Raw genomic sequence first — 16,371 nt, 5'->3', positions numbered from 1 at the left:
ACAGAATGAGTGACCGTCGTTGGCTTCTCGCCTTCTTGGCAGTTCGAATAGGTTGATGTGTCTGTCGTCTCCTGATCCATTCGGCTTTTGCTCGAGCCTCAATCATTGGCATTACGGACCAAGGGGCTGGCCATCGAAGATCGATCCGCGGCTACCGTTGAACGGCGGCTTGCTCGGGCCAAGGTGCTGGCCAGAGATTGAACAAAGACGACGGTATACGAATTCTCGCCAGTCTGTCGTTGTACGCCGCCTGGCTCAGCCGTTCGTCCAGTCCGTGGCATGGGGGCGGTCGAAGAAGTAGGCGTGGGCCTTTGCGCGATCTTTTGACAGACTTCCCAGGCAACAAAGGTCTAAGTGCATGGGTATTTGATTCACGCTGCAGTGTTCGACTACGCCGCCCGTCAGACATTTGGAATCTACGAGCGCTGTAAACTATTCCGCTACTGTGATGGTCGTATTCGTGGCGTCTGTTGACTTCCTTCCCGCTGACTACTCGGGATCTCCTCGATTTCCCCAGTCCGTCACTCACTAACAACTACTAGTTGCTGCTATCACTACGCAACCCCAGAGCAGAGTCGCTCGCACGGCTCGGTATGCCCCAATGCCATCTTTGGATTGCCAGCTGGCTCAGCGGAGTGAAGAGCGATTTGCAGCTGGCCGGGGAATTGAGAGCCAATGGGTATCTGTTCAGGTGACATTTTGTTAGTGGACTGATGATCCCCCGGAGCCGGCAGTAGAAAAAGGCAGTGATGAGCGCCCTAGTGTGGTGTCACTGTCACCGCTGCGAGAAGAGACCGCAGAGCATCCCACGTCAAGGGTTGCATGACAGGGCACGGACAGGCGCGGCATTCGTCAGAACAGGTGACTTCCACTGTGGCATCTTGCCATGTCTTTGCTCTGGTTTGTCGGTGCCGGTTCGGAGCGAAGATGTCCAGTATGTCCGATACCCAGAATTCACGAATGCCCTCAGAGCGACCCAAACTTCGAGGTCTGTCTGGAGTAGCTACTTTGAATCGTCATCTGACATGATCAAGGTACGAAGTTACAGGTCCTAGAATGGATAGACGCTTGTCAGTCAAACATCAACTGGGGCTGCCCACGTTCCGGACGAAGGGACGTAAGAACAGTGTATGGAGACAAGAACTCCCGCGTCGTGGCTTGCTTCCAAATTCCTAGGAGGAGTCGAACTACGTACAATGCCGGCGCAGTCTGGGGAAGTAGGCTAGAAGCCACCAGATCTGGGGAAAAGGCAATTGCACGCCAACACGCATGATGGTTGTCCAGGGCAGGGAGGACCCCAAAGACTACAGCGGGAGCCCGAACACATGTCGTGGTTCGTCCAGCGCCTGGTGCCATCATCGGACCATTCGCACTAGAAGGTGTGTATTTCGACTCGGTATATGCATACATACACGGAAGCAATGGGACTTGGCCTTTCGTCGATCGAGTCCACGGCAAAGGGTGTGCAGCAATCGCCCAAGCTTTCCCCGCAGCCCAGCGCCATGTGGCCGTCGACTGCGCGCTTCTGATGGAGGCCATTATTGGGGTTGATCAACCTGGCTACTCCAATACAGCACGGTCATGATGACGCTTTAGATCAACTTGGCTCGACTTTGCAGGCTTTCAGCATACGGACAATCAGAACCTGAGTAGACTGCATTGCGGTACAGAAGAGCTCTCAAGCCATCCTCGAAGTGTTTCCCACACAGAAAGAGAGGAAATGCATTGACGCTTGACACACGCCTTAGAGAAACTCTTCGTCCCGGTATTGTATCCGCGTCAACATCTGAAGCCGGAGTCAACGGGGCTTGGGGTGTCTCGAATAGGCTGGGATATTGCCAGTCCACCCCCAGATTCCCCGCAACACCCATCTTTTAGGGCACGGTTGATATGGACAGTGACCGGCAGAATGTGACCAGATGACAGATGTATTGCGACAAAGACCGGCAAGAGGCAGAAAGATCTCGCCCAAAAAGCTGGATTGGTTGAAACGCGCGATGCGATGCAGGACCGAAACAGTGGTGCTGTGTTCCCACCGTACAGACTACAAACTGGGGGAGTGGAAACCTCCAATCTCGACGAAATTCGCCATTGACAAACAAGATCACTATAGTTGATCAGCCCCGAAGAGTCTTTTGGTGTAAGTCAAACCTCCTCTCTTGGACGCTATCAAGAAGCCCAGCACCAGCAGCAGCCGCCGCAGCATCGCCAACCGGGCCAGTACTAATATCATACCGACTGCCGGCAGATTATGCCCGCCCACGATCCGTAGCCAAGACGGGGAAGAGCCGTGGCGGTAATTTGGCCAGTCCCCTGTTGCAGGAATGATTTTTTCATCCAGCACCGCCGAAGTGCTACCCTTGGTCCGCTAGGCCATTTGGTTCAACCATATTCATGACACACGGTAATATCGATGTGCCGCTACAAGTTACAACTCAAAGGGACCTTTTTTGCCGTCCTCCTGTATTGCCCAATGAGAGCGCGACCGCGAGGAGGGAACAATCTGGACGGAATTCGTGGAAGGCCGGGCGTCAGGGCAGAGCATAACGCCAGTCCGAAAACGTTCAGACGGGAGACGCACCTCTCAATTCCGCTGCAGTGATAGTTACATCAGGTGTTATCGCCACGCCCTCCCTGCATTTTGGGGCTCAATCTGGTCTTGGCCGGTCGCCCTGCTGCTGCTCAGCGATGTATCCGCCATCCCACGCATCGTGTCTGCGTCGGCGTTGGGCTGCTGGACAGCATGGTAAAGGGAACGAGCAGCGCCATCTAGAAACGTCGGGCTATACTCTGCAGATGAGGCCCTCGACGTCTTTGGGAACGGGATGAACGAGACTTCGGCCATATGGTATTTCAGTCGCTAATTAACTGTCCTTTGACAAACGTCAGAGGCTAGGCGCTTTGGGGGTGGCTCTCGACAACAGCAAGCCCAGGCCGCTTATGCAATAATGATTTGCCTTTCATCACCCACCCCCGCTACTTGCTAGTTGCAGACGGCGACCAGAGCAGCCACGCCTAAAAAATTGGAGAAGCTTTCTGGTGACGGAAAAGGTGGGAATGACATCAGCTCGTGGACTGATTTCCCAAGTGGCCCAAGACAGGGAGCTATCCATCTCCATTGCTCCTTTGGTCGTCGCATGTTTTCTTGCTGGGTATTCTCAATTGTCATAATCTTCCGCACCTAGGTATCCCGAACACTGGAATTCGACAGTAGCTCAAACCAGCGGGGATGGGCGAAAGGATGACCGTTCCAAGATGTCTCAGAGCTTGAGATGGCGAGACTCTTCTCTCAAATCGGCCTTCCTCCCCATCATTGGATACCGAGTTTACCAGGGCTGGGCAAGACCAAGTTGCCTTCAACAACCATGGATTTGTTCCCCCGCTACTTGCATCACTGACCGGATGGCCGGGATGTAAGCAAAGACCTGCCGAACTGTTGATGGGGATGGATCCAGGAGCTGCTATTCTCACAGGGGCTGCAAGCTCACTAATGCGCCAGTCTGAGGGCTGGCCGTCTCCATACGATCTGGGCATGTCGTCGTTGAGCTGGCATGCTGGCTTCGAAGCATATGGCGATGGAAACCCCCTTTACCAGCAGACCCTTCCTTTTCGGCCCGTCTGGCCTCTGGGGAAGACGAGAGGAGGGTTTTATTCGCGCCATTGCGGATTTTCTTCCATGTCATTTCCAGCAGATCTCCCCTTCCAATGGCGGGCTCCGACGCCGTGTCAGTGGTCACTCCACCACCACCCGACATCGCAACCTAAAATATTAAAAATAATGAATCTATTATGGAGCCTCCGTTGCACCCCATTCCCATTTCGTCCCCCGGTTTATTCTTCTCTGGGCTTTAAAGATCGGCCCTTGGAAGCAGACGGCTCGCCTTTCGCCCTCACACCCTCTTAGTCTACCAACTACGCGATCTTACTCGACCCACTCCCTCCCTCTTCCTCCTGCAGACGACGCCTCCTCTCCTCACTTTGTCCTCCACGCTGCTTCTCCTCCTCCTCATCCATCTCCAGTTCTCCGCGCCAGTCGGGCCCACGTATCTGTACATACCCCAGACGTTCACACACGTTCACGAAGCTACCGGCCCATCAGCATTCTGCATTTTGCGCTGACCCTCGACCCCGGCTTCCGTTCGTCCTGGCTTGATCGTTTCTTGCCTCGAACCCCGTTCTTCCCCCATTACTTAAAGACTGCTCCCCACCCATTCCCCGGAGTCGAAAGAAACCTTCCTTCATCAAAGTTGTGTGCCGTCTTCCGTGGAGTTTGCCTACTCTTGCTACAAGATACCCCCCTATACTCATTCTTCTCTTTGGTTACATACTTGCCTTATTACCTCTTACACCCGGAAGACTACACACAATGGCCACACACGAGGCTCACCACAACGCCGTCCCTCCACAGGACGTGGAGAAGGACGTGCATACCTCTGGTGCCGACCACTACAATGGTGCCAATGGTGCTCAAGTAGGCCAAAACACATACTCACGACAAGCCGGGCCTTTCTCCCGCGTTGCCGACTACCGGAACATGACTGAAGGAGAAGCGCAGGCATTCGGTGGTTCGCTCCAACCCGGTGTATGGAAGCCGTACGAACACAGAAAGTTCGCCAACCCAGCACCACTCGGTCTCTCGGCCTTCGCCCTCACGACGTTCGTCCTTTCTTGCGTCAACCTCCACGCTCGCGGCGTGACTGCGCCCAACATTGCCGTCCCCCTCGCCTTTGGATACGGAGGTCTGGTCCAGCTCCTCGCTGGCATGTGGTATGTCCAGATTTTTCTTCCCATGTTTTCTTTTTTTCCCTTTTCCGTGCCAGGGTCCCCAAAACTTCCCCAACATCTCATCTCAACCGTCTCCACGATGTCCCCCGCAAGCGGAAGCTCCGGTGCGTTCATGTGGAGCATGGACGCGCTCCTTTGCGCCGGAGTGGACCTCGAGCTAGACACACAAGCATGGGGGACTCGGGGAAGTTTGGTCCACAGGATGCTTGCCTACGCCCGGGACCAGGGGAACCTGTGGAGAAGCTTGTGTAATACGAGCATCACAAACCAGTCATCACTTTGCATCCTTCATCCGCGCCAATGCTTACTGACGGTTGGTCGTTCACAGGGAGATGGCCGTTGGCAACACCTTTGGTGCCACTGCTCTCTCATCGTACGGCGGCTTCTGGATCGCATACGGCATCCTCTTGACCCCCAACTGGGGCATCATCGCCGCGGACGGCCCCTATGCTGCCAATTACTCTGATCACTACTCAGCTGTCGGCTTCTTCCTGACGGGCTGGTTCATCTTCACGACGCTGCTGCTCCTCTGCACCCTGCGCTCGACCGTGGTCTTCTTCTCCCTCTTCTTCACCCTCGATTTAGCCTTCCTCTTCCTCGCTTGCGAGAACTACGCCGCCAACAACGGTGCGTTGACCGCATCGCGCAACCTGCAGATTTGCGGTGGTACTTTTGGTATGCTTGCCGCGTTTTTGGCGTGGTACTGCGCTCTGGCAGGTCTCCAGGACGATAGGTGAGTTTTTTGTGCATACTATCCACCCACCTTTCCGCTCGACCGGCGATCGGTTCAGGTCTACGCTAGACCGTGCCGTCATCGTCGCTGTTTCTCCCCTCTCCTCCCCGCCGCGCTATAGCGTAGAACAATGCGCGCGATGTGGATTCAGTTTGCTAATACCTAAATTTCTCTACAGCAACTCCTTCTTCCAGGTTCCTGTTTTCCACCTCCCGTGGTCCGACAAGGGCAAGGAGATTCGCCGGGCCAAGAGCAACGTCGCCTAAGTGTGAGCAGCATTTGCCACGAGAGCTTGGTGTGTTTTTGTTAGTCGTTTAATGCGCGGAATATGATGGGATGTGTGCGGTCGGTGCGACTGCGATGATTTAGGATACCCATTTATGAGGGGTGCTATAGCCAAGCTATGTGAACGACGCGAGAGAGTATAGCGGTGCGGCGAAGGGCCGAGCAGATGCAAGGATTCTTGCGGTTATATATACTGTCAATATTATGGGTGAAATGGTCAATGGCGTCTATCAAGTGAACTTGAGGATTGTCTCAATTGCAATGCATGTGGTATCTGCGGTAGTCCTCAATCGGGAGTTTTCAGCGACAGGCGCAACAACTTCATTTGCCCGTCCATCTCATGCAAAACTTATATTTCAACTCTTCCGCAACACTGTCAAAGTCGGCGACCGCATCGAGTGTTCGGCGCACATTCGTCGCTCGCTCGACGTCAATACCAAGATGCTGTGACGTCGGCAAGCCACAGGGCCCCTGGGCGTTGCGGCGATTCGGGAGAGGGCGTCACTGGTGTCTTGGCGATGAAGCGAGTAAGCATCCGTATCCGAAGGTATGATTAATTGCGGGAGATGCGCCACTTCGCCGCGCTTTTCTTGGTGCTTCGCGGAGCGGCGGGAGGAACGGACGGGAAGAGGGGGAGGGATGGATTTGGGGGCGGCGCTTGAGGGCTTGGCGTACCTCATTTTTTGGGGGAGATGTGGAGGAGATGGTGAAGTTAAGCTTGGTTGGTTTTATACTCTAGATATTGGTTAGGAGTTTGAATCCAAGGATTTGTTGCGTGGTCTTAGTTAATGAGGATGGAGAGGTTTGAGTGTAGAGAGTTTTGAAATGGCAAAGATTGGTAGTAATTCGCTCGTCGTCGAGAATCAGTGGTTGAGAAGTAGAATTTGATGGGGGATGAGACTGTGGAGGAACAAAATATCGACGGCGGGTTTGTATGTAACAGCAAATGTCATTGACTTCAATCGTGCGCAAGTATACTTAACCTTCACTGTTTGGACTTCACGGAAGAGGATGAGTGATGTGGTGGTGTTCAGCTCAATATCAATAGCCGCAACCCGACGAGGCGCGAGTTCGTCTTATCTGGATTGACCGCTGAATCGGCTTTAGGGACAAGAGTCGAAGACTATAATCCATAAGGTAGACATTGAACCTTGAAGGATTTGACCACACTTTAATTGAGTTGTCAAAAATTGGGGTTATTGTTCCTGCGTATTCGAGTGTTACATGGCGTTTGATAGCTCAATTGAACAGCTTGAGAGACCCCAAGTCGTGATATCCGGGGAATCATCGCCAGAGCCTTCGGGTTCTTCAAGAAGCCCGACCCCACATTGCGGGAGGGTGAAACGATGCAAGTTCCTGGTACATAAAACGAGCGTTGTGCATATCTCGCCAAAATTGATGGATTGTAGCGCCATCATTGGCCCAAGTATCGAAGTGCATGACTTGTGCGTCCCCATGATCTGCACAATTCTGCATAACTTGATGCTGTGGTAGCTCTGCCGTCTATCGTGTCACTCTGGACGGCTTCTTCTGTGTCCGTGATCTGGTGGACGACTTATGCTTGGAAAGACAGTAGTATATCTGGAGCATGCGCTTCAGAAGCTGCGTTTTCCTTTTGGCTCTTCTCCCTCATTCTCACAGTCTATATTGACTTGCGTTGGATTTCTGAAGTCCTTTTCATGTGCAATCGAAAACAACATACAAAAATGTTTATCGCTTTCGAGTCTGTAACCATGTATCATGGGCTGTTGCTCATCCCGTGTGCTATCATTATCGTAAGTGTCGAATTAGCTTCACATACTATACGGAAACATAGCTAATCACTCACAAGACCATCTTCTACTACACTGCACTCGCCATCTACAACATCTACTTCCACCCCCTCTCCTCCTTCCCAGGCCCACGTCTCGCAGCGGCAACACCATGGTGGACAGCACTCTCCTACCTAAACGGTCGCACTCCCTACGACCTTCTCGAGCTACACAACACCTACGGCCCCGTCGTGCGCACATCCCCCGATTCCCTGTCGTACATCAAGGCGCCGCAGTGGAAGGAGATTTACGGGCACAAGGCGCCCGGTCAGCTCGAGTTCAGTAAAGACAGTAAGTATCATTCTGCGCTCAAGGGCGATGCAGTGATTATAAATGCGGACCGGGAGTATCATTCGTACATTCGTAGGTTGTTCGCGCATGGCTTCTCGGAGAAGGCTATGAGGGAGCAGGAGGAGGTGTTGAAGGGGTTTGTTGATGTCTTGTTTGCGAAGCTTGGGGAGGTGGGGGAGGGAGGACGGCCTGTTGATGTTGTGGAGTGGTATAATGTAAGTTTCCTTGATATTGGCGGTTTAACAGCGAGCGCGTCAGGAGAGGGAGTGTGATACTGATGATATCTTGCAGTTTCTCACCTTCGACTTCATCGGATTTCTCAGTACGTTTGCCATCCCATGTTCCGTGTGTCATCAACTCTAGCTTCCTATCTGACACTGCTCCTTTGTAGCCTTTGGCGAGTCGTTTGACTGCTTGACAACGTCGACCCTTCACACTTGGGTCCAGATCTTCTTCGCCCTGGCGAAGTTCATGTCCTTCCACCAGGCCATCTCCCGTCTCCCCAAGTTGCTCCAGCTTCCCGCGACGCTGTTGACGATGCCGAAGACTATTTCTAAGGATGTGAAGACGCTGAATGATCTTCAGAGTGTAAGTGTACCACCGATTGAAGCTCCTTGGTGTAGCTTGAGAGGTCCTGCCTCGTGCACTATGCTAATGTCTGGATTGAAACTATTCAGGAGAAGGTTCAGCACCGGCTCAAGACGGAAGCAACCGTCCCTGATTTTATGGAGAGGTTGATTTCGGCGTATAACGCGGGGAAAATGTCTTATAAACAACTCGAAGGGAACTCCCAGATCCTCATCGCTGCCGGGAGCGAGACCACGGCGACTTTGCTCGCAGGTAAGCCGACATGTTTCCAACCACCACAGTCACGCTTCATGGAAGAACAGGTAACCCATCACTGACAACATCACCTAGGACTCACATACCTCCTCACCCAGAACCCCCGCGTTCTCGCCAAACTCACAAGTGAAGTTCGCTCAACCTTTTCCCACCCAGACGAAATCACCTTCACGGGCGTCAATAGCTGCAAGTACCTCCTCGCCTGCATCGAAGAGGCTCTCCGCGTCTACCCGCCCTCCCCGCAACCGCACCACCGCATCGTGCCCGCCGGCGGCGCGACCGTCGACGGCGTTTTCTTGCCCGAGGGCACGGCAGTCAGCATTCCCATCTACGCTGCCTCGCACAGCCCCCTCAACTGGACGCTGCCGGAGGAGTTTATCCCTGAACGATGGATGACTACAAAGGATGATGGCAACAAGGACGGAGTAGCCGATGAGGATGTGGACGTGCGGCTGTTTGCTGGAGACCAGCGTGATGCGTCGCAGCCGTTCCAGGTTGGGCCGCGCAACTGTATTGGTAGGAATTTGGCTTATGCCGAGATTAAAATCATCATGGCGAGGTTGTTGTGGCAGTTTGATATTGAGAATGCTACAGAGGGGGATTGGATTGGGACGCAGAAGGTGTTCATGGTCTGGGAGAAGGCACCGTTGTGGGTGAAGTTGCGTCCTGTGAAAAGTGATTGAAGATGGATGAGTTCTGAATATTGGGTTGGCACAGGAAGGCAAGTTTCAAACGAGGAGGATTTCTTGAGTTTCTAAGTTCACGAGTCCCCATCGGTTGGCATTCACCTTTACGCGTTCTTTAGAGCGTTTGTTAAAAATTCTCTGCAATGTTGCGGTTGTTGGATCCTGTTAGGTTTGGTAAAGATAGACACAATATCACAATCAACCGATGGCAAACCCCGAATACATGATGGCTTAGATTGGTCCTTGAAGCTCTTATCGGTGGTAACGACCGCGATGTAGTTGATAGAAGACGCGTCGAAACCTCACGATGGTGCAACTTGGTTAAGAAAATTCGCGCAAATCGATGTGGATTCACCATCCATCCCCACAAGTATCAAGCACAATAGCTCAGGGGTAGAGCGCTGGGCTCATAACCCAGAGGTCCCTGGATCGAAACCAGGTTGTGCTATCTTATTTTGTTTTGGTGAGCTTTCAAAGTTGAAAGCCGTCGCGCTTTTGCGCCAGTTGGGGATTTGGACTCTGTTGCCATTAATTGGCCTCTGAATGCGTTATTTGGAGTTGGGGTTCCACGGATCCCACGGCTTCCCCAAATGCAAAAGACACTGTTGACTGCCGCTGTACTCTTTACAACCCCACCAATTGGATCGTCCACATGAGCTGTTCAGACTCTATAACTTGCCTCTTTAAGACGCACCGAGAATGTTCAATACCATTGCAGATTAAAATACGAGATTTTGTGCTGTAGGTGGCTGACAGTTGATGCAGTTCTCTATCACGCTATCTTCGACATATGCAGGCCGCTGCACCCTTGCCGACTCCGGGTCACCTAAGGCTAAATAAAGTCCACCAAAAGTTAAGGTAGATTAAGCTTATGAATGCGGACGAGGTTAAAAGTGCCACACCCGGCAGCTAAAACGAACAACGGGCCCCGGCTTTGTCGGCTACGGCGGGGATGTTGGACATTGAGAGATACGGATATCAGAGCACATCGACAGCGTCCAGGATGAAGATTAATTTAAGCTCGTCTGCTCACTTTGTTGTAGTGACGTGCTCCAAGACTGTAGCGGCGTGCGCTCGGCCCACTGTGATCTTCGAATACGACCTGCGGCCCCACGACCTTGAGTTCGGCTGTCGGCCGAGGGTGGTCTTGCAGTGCTGGTACAGAGTTGCGATTGCTTTTGTCGAGGTGTCTACCCTCTTCATCTCTTCATCTCATTCTGAAGCTCAAGACTGGTCGAGCGTCTCTGAATTCCATCTTGATCCATATTTCTCGGCCGAGTATGACAACTGGAAAAGCAGACAAGATGCGAAAGCGAGGATATCTTTGCCGGCTTGGCAACTATCGAGCAACTCAATTGTTACGGCAAGCATAGGCAAAGATCTCCACGAACCACAATGGGCCGGAAATTTTGCTACCCATTTGGGAAGGTCCCAATTTCTCGTGTTCACTCACGATCCGTGGCCCGTCACTTGCAGGCTCGCATAATCGCTATCCCAGACCCAACTCCACGACATCAACAACAGGAAAAGCAGAAACACTTGTAGAGGATCATTATAAATACGCTCATGATGTACCCACTCGTCTCTATTGAAGGAGCTTCCGTCGTTACCGCCGGTCATTCGTTTCATCTCCAGCGTCCACCGCCATCACCATGAGGTTCTCCTCCAACGCCTCCCTTTTGATAGGGCTTCTCGCCTCTGCATCGCATGCTGTCGTTGCCGCCGACGATACTGCCGCGCCCGCAGCACCAGCGGTCAACGAAGATGCCTTCGTCCAGGGCGCATACATCGTCGAGCTCAACGGCGAACAGGACCCCTCCGCTCTCTACGACGAGCTGCGTTCCGACGGTCTTGCCGTGAAGCCCCGCCTAGACCTCAAGTTCGGCCTCTTCAATGGTGCCTCCTTCAGCGTCGACGACGCCGGCGAGCCCGACATCACCACCGCCAAGATCGCAGATAAGCTCAGTGTCAAGGGCGTCTGGCCGGTCCGCAAGATCAAGATGCCCAAACCCGTGGGCACATCCATCGGCCGCAACGGGACCGCTTCCAGCGCTGCACTCCTGCGCTCCCTCAAGGACAGACGTGACGAGGCCGCCAAGGACACCTACAGCACCCACGTCATGACGCAAGTCGACAAGCTCCGCGAGGCCGGGTTCACGGGCAAGGGCATCAAGGTCGCCATCGTCGACACGGGTGTGGACTACAGACACCCTGCCCTAGGCGGCTGCTTCGGCGAGGGCTGCCACGTCGCGTACGGCTGGGACTTTACGGGGGACAACTACTATGAGAGCTCCGACACGCCTACTCCTGACGCGGATCCCCTTGATACCTGCCAGGGCCACGGTACGCACGTCGCGGGTATCATCATGGCGCAGGAGAACGAACTCGGGTTCACAGGCGCTGCGCCAGATGTCACGCTCGGCGCGTACAAGGTCAGCGGTTGCGCTGGGTACACGACGAGCGAGATTTTGGTGTCTGCTTTCTACCGCGCCTACGAGGACGGGAGTGATGTCATCTCGTGCTCTGCGGGCGACGATTCGGGTTGGGCGAGCGATGCTGCTGGTGTCGCTGTCTCGCGCATTGCTGAGGCTGGTATTCCTGTCGTCGTTGCGGCTGGCAACTCTGGTAATTTGGGAGTCTGGGCTGTGGCCTCGCCGGCATCGGGAAAGTCTGTTGCTGGCATTGGGTCCGTTGACAATACCATTCTGCCTAACCTCATGAAGCGCGGCACGTTCGTTAACGAGACGGGCGAGTTTGCGTTTGGGTGGGCTGACAGCACCCCCGTCACCACTGCGAACGTGACTCTGCGTCTGTGGATTGCGAGCGCAAATGTCACGGCCTGCAACCCAATCCCTGCAGATATCGACTTGACTGATTCTATTCCCTTGATCTCCATGGACGCAGGGTGTCAATCCGACGTTCAGGCCGCGAACCTCCTCGCCAGAGGCGCGAAGTATATCCTTTTCTATCCTGCTAGCGAGTCGTAAGTCTATCTTTCCGCACACTTCAGATACCTTTGGTAAGGAGGGTGGTGGCTAATGGGAGGTCAGTAGGTTATATCCCCCGTACGTCTACACCGAGGGCATCCTTGGCATCGGAATGGTCATGCCCCGCCAGGCCCAGGAGTGGAAAGCCCACGCCGAAAACGTCACCATCACCATCGGACCGCCCAAGACCTCCGGCCTCTTCGCCGAGCCCATCACAAATGGCCCGACCGCCGGGTACACCAGCCCATTCTCTAGCTACGGCCCAACTTGGGAACTCGACGTGAAGCCCCAGTTCACCGCCCCCGGCGGAGGCATTCTCTCTACCTGGACTTGGGACCAGGGCGAGTACATGGTCAACCCCGGCACCTCCATGTCTACTCCCTTCGTCGCCGCCGTCTACGCTCTCGTTGGACAGGTCCGCGGTACCCTTGACCAGGAGACCCTACGCTCCGTCATTGCTGCTACTGCTCAGCCGAAGGCCTGGAACGATGGCACCGTTGCTCACGATGACATTCTCGCTCCTGTACCGCAACAGGGCGCCGGCCTCGTACAGGCTTGGGACGCTGCGCACGCCACTACGATCCTCGGCTCGACGGGCATCTCCTTCAACGATACAGACCACTTCGTCGGCGAGCACACCTTCAGCGTGAAGAACACCGCCGCCGAAGAGGTCACCTACAAGCTCGGCCACGCCAAGTCCGTGACCGTATACACCTTCACCCCGGGCGAAGCCCAGCTTAACGTCGCCCGTGCCCCGCCCCCGACCGTCGACGAGTGGGCGACAATCAACTTCGAGACTGAATCCCTGATCGTCCCCGCCGGCGGCAGCGCTGACGTCAAGTTCACCGCCGTGCCTCCCTCCGGCCTGAACGCCACGCTCTTGCCCGTGTACAGCGGATACATAACCCTCGAAGGAAGCAACGGCGAGACCTTGTCCGCGCCATACCTCGGCGTCGGCGGAAGTATGCGTGAAACCCCCGTCCTGGTCCCCGGCCTCGGCCTGAACGGTGTCTACCTCTCCTCCACGGACAACCACTTCCTCATTCCCGTCGCTGCGAACCGGACCTTCACCATCCCGCGCCCCGGATCTACGGGCAGTGCCATCTACCCCAAGATGGTCGTGACCCCGACCGTCGGCACAACCGATCTGCACGTAGAGCTCGTGGCCCTCGGCAGAAGCGGCAACTCTACGCTCAAGGTCACTGATGTGCTCGGGTACCCGACTCTCGGCGCGCTGCCGCAGTCGCCTGTTGCGTATGCGCACAGGTTCGGGTACACGTGGAACTTTGGCGGCTTCTTGGCCGATCGGACTGTTGTGCCCGAGGGTAGCTACGCATTTATTGCACGCGCGTTGAGGATTTTTGGGGATGCGAGCAAGGAGGAGGATTGGGATGTTGTTGAGACTGTGCCGTTCATCTTGAAGTATCTTGCATAAATACGTAGCTGCGGGTCTTATCTCGAAGAAGATATAACGCAAGCGTAATTGCGTACAGCAGAAGTTCCTTGTCACTAGATGGCCTCAAGACTCCATGTGTTCCTGCACAAAACCAGCGTAATCAAAGATTGCCCGTTTGTAAAACCGCTCCTGGGTGGTCTGGTTATATCCCTGCACGCCGTACTTGTCGTCGTACTGACCCCATTCCCAATTATCGAGATATGCCCAGCCATACAGCCCCTTGACGTGGACTCCATCGAAATTGATTGCATTCAAAACCTCATTCAAGAAGGGGACGTAAAACTCGGACTGCGCTAGATCACTCCGGATATGGTGTACAGACATGTTGGACGCTATGAAAGCCGGGAGGCCAAATTCTGCGATGGTGATGCCGCCTTTGGTCGGGTACGTGGCATGCAGGAATCCGAGAATCGCCCGGACATGCTCCGCTGGCACCTATTGATGTTGAGTCAGTTTTATCCTACTACGTTTCGAGATTTCATGACTTACCGCAGGCCTGTCAACATTGCCATGGAAGTTTGCCTCCCATCCTCCTCGTGAGGTGGTGGTAACGGTGCACTCAGGGTACAGAGGATGCTCCGCATCAGCAGCACATGCTTCAAAACCACCTTCAGGTTCTGAGTGGTATGACGCGGTGTAAATATCAAACGCAAAGAAGTCAGCAGTACCATTGAACAATTCGAGCTCCTCGGCTGTGTAAGAAGGAACTCGATCACCAACAGTATCGATCAAAGACTGCGGCACATTCTCGCCCAAGAACAACGGTCGCGCAAAGTACCCAATGGTGAACTCGTTACGTCTGATTGAGGCTGCGATATCTGACGCGTTCCCCGGGTCCAAGGGCAGCGCGAATCCGGTTCCACTAAGGTCAAACTTAATGCTCCAGAGGGCATCGCCCTGGATGACGTCCCGGTACCACCGCACAATCTTGGCGTGGGCCTCGAGAACGAAGCGGCTAGGCTGCCATGCACCGGTGATGGCCGCCTCGATGGTCGGCTCGTTGAAGGTGTACCACGTGCCGACGCGGTCCGAATAGTGCGCGAGAATCGTCTGTGCATAGTATAGGAAACCATCGACGAACTCTGGGTGGTCAAAAGACAAGAAGGAGGTGTTTGACTGAAAGTAGGCCGGGGTATCAAAGTGGTGTAGTGTCACGACGGGCTTCATCCCGTAAGCGAGGACAGTGTCGATCACATCGTTGTAGTGGTCGATGCCCTCCTTGTTGATTGGAGATCCGCGGACGCCAAAGGGGACGATACGGGACCAGGAGATGCTGAAGCTGTAGGACTGCACTCCAACGGCGGCAAGCCGGGCGATGTCTTGTTTGTAGAGGTAGTAATTCATTGCTGCGATGCCGGGCGGGCCGCCGCCAGCCCGGCCAGAGGAGGAATAGTTTCCTCTGAAGCGATTCTCCCAGATACTCGGGCCACGGCCTTCGTTCTGTATGGCTCCTTCAATCTGTAAGGCTGCGCCGGCGAATCCCCATTGGAAGGTCTTTGGAAACTTGAGGGTCCCATTGAGTGTTGTGTCTGGTGTTGGTGGGAGGGGTAGAGGCGGCGGCTTGATGAGTTCAGTGCTAGGGATCGGGGTTGGTGAGATGGTTGTGGTGAATGGTGGTGAGAGGACGGGAATGGGGGCCCAAAGGGAGGATAGGGCGGCATTACCGAATGTCACGCCTTGATCTGTCGGAGTCACACCAGGAGCATCCCAAGTTGTGGTAGATCGTGATTCAAGTATGGTGGATAACTCTGAGTAGGGGCGGGCATGTGTGGACGCGTCCATCGCCGCGGAGACAGGAGTGGCGTACTCTAGAGGTCTGTAGGATGACCATTGATACTCATCTTGGGCAGCGACCTGGACAAGGCAGCTTTCGCGTGGATGTCAGCAATGGGTCAAGTCTTTCGGCTGATGATAACGCAATGAAGGTAACCTACGAAGCCAGAATCGACATCCGGTGGAGGATGATTGCCTGGATGCTCATGATGACTGTTCTTCTACAGTTCAGAGATCTTACCAGATGGTTCTGAGCCCTATGGCTAAGGAGCCAGGAGCATGGCTTTATAGCAACTATGATGGATGCGGACTTGACTTCACAGTCGGCCTTCAACCTAGATTAGTTCCGGTTGAGCCCGTTGTAGAGCCGAACGAAGAAAAGCCACCACATTCACGTTATAGGTAAAGATGTTTGTTCGTAATGGCATGGCTTCTTCCTGCCAGCCGATAGTCCCCAGTCAGTCCTTCAACGTGCTGGCAAATCACAACTGACTTGGACCGGTGGCATGTCGGCAGGATTGAGGAGTCAAACACAAGGTGTTGAGGGCCTGCGTCGCTGCTGCATGGGGAAGAAGATCCGTACATCTGGATATTATGGCAGAATACCCTTTCAATTGGTTGCCAACACTGCGATCTCCCCACGGGGAAGTCAAGATATGGTGAAGCGCGGGGTCACGGTAGGTAGATAGCCAAAGCTTTCCCGAGAACTAGACGTGAAGTA

The 16,371-nt window shown here is 54.2% G+C and overlaps 5 protein-coding genes across 5 annotated transcripts; 3 read left to right on the top strand and 2 right to left on the bottom strand.

Annotated features, from left to right (window-relative positions):
* Positions 1-2,617: 2,617 nt before the first annotated feature.
* On the bottom strand, positions 2,618-2,845 carry CCOS01_14824 (uncharacterized protein; the record flags this gene model as incomplete). Its single annotated transcript, XM_060462967.1, has 1 exon — positions 2,618-2,845. One exon carries the CDS (start codon positions 2,843-2,845, stop codon positions 2,618-2,620), a length of 228 nt encoding a protein of 75 aa, XP_060306798.1.
* A 1,521-nt stretch (positions 2,846-4,366) lies between these two features.
* Positions 4,367-5,784, top strand: CCOS01_14823 (GPR1/FUN34/yaaH family protein; the record flags this gene model as incomplete). The annotated part of the gene is made up of 3 exons (XM_060462966.1): positions 4,367-4,767; positions 5,114-5,518; positions 5,697-5,784. 3 exons carry the CDS (start codon positions 4,367-4,369, stop codon positions 5,782-5,784), a joined length of 894 nt encoding a protein of 297 aa, XP_060306797.1.
* A 1,725-nt stretch (positions 5,785-7,509) lies between these two features.
* Positions 7,510-9,431, top strand: CCOS01_14822 (averantin oxidoreductase; the record flags this gene model as incomplete). Its single annotated transcript, XM_060462965.1, has 6 exons — positions 7,510-7,578; positions 7,635-8,120; positions 8,197-8,227; positions 8,297-8,493; positions 8,583-8,745; positions 8,824-9,431. 6 exons carry the CDS (start codon positions 7,510-7,512, stop codon positions 9,429-9,431), a joined length of 1,554 nt encoding a protein of 517 aa, XP_060306796.1.
* Positions 9,432-11,086: 1,655 nt separating this feature from the next.
* On the top strand, positions 11,087-13,856 carry CCOS01_14821 (subtilisin Carlsberg; the record flags this gene model as incomplete). Its single annotated transcript, XM_060462964.1, has 2 exons — positions 11,087-12,417; positions 12,485-13,856. 2 exons carry the CDS (start codon positions 11,087-11,089, stop codon positions 13,854-13,856), a joined length of 2,703 nt encoding a protein of 900 aa, XP_060306795.1.
* An 84-nt stretch (positions 13,857-13,940) lies between these two features.
* On the bottom strand, positions 13,941-15,858 carry CCOS01_14820 (beta-glucosidase A; the record flags this gene model as incomplete). The annotated part of the gene is made up of 3 exons (XM_060462963.1): positions 13,941-14,312; positions 14,367-15,744; positions 15,812-15,858. 3 exons carry the CDS (start codon positions 15,856-15,858, stop codon positions 13,941-13,943), a joined length of 1,797 nt encoding a protein of 598 aa, XP_060306794.1.
* Between the last annotated feature and the right edge of the window lie 513 nt (positions 15,859-16,371).

Source organism: Colletotrichum costaricense (assembly GCF_030867565.1).
Source record: "Colletotrichum costaricense strain IMI 309622 chromosome Unknown Scaffold_21.1, whole genome shotgun sequence".
Classification (NCBI taxonomy): Eukaryota; Fungi; Ascomycota; class Sordariomycetes; order Glomerellales; family Glomerellaceae; genus Colletotrichum; species Colletotrichum costaricense.
The sequence above is the reverse complement of the archived record's forward strand: the minus strand, read 5'-3'. Positions and strand labels throughout refer to the sequence as shown.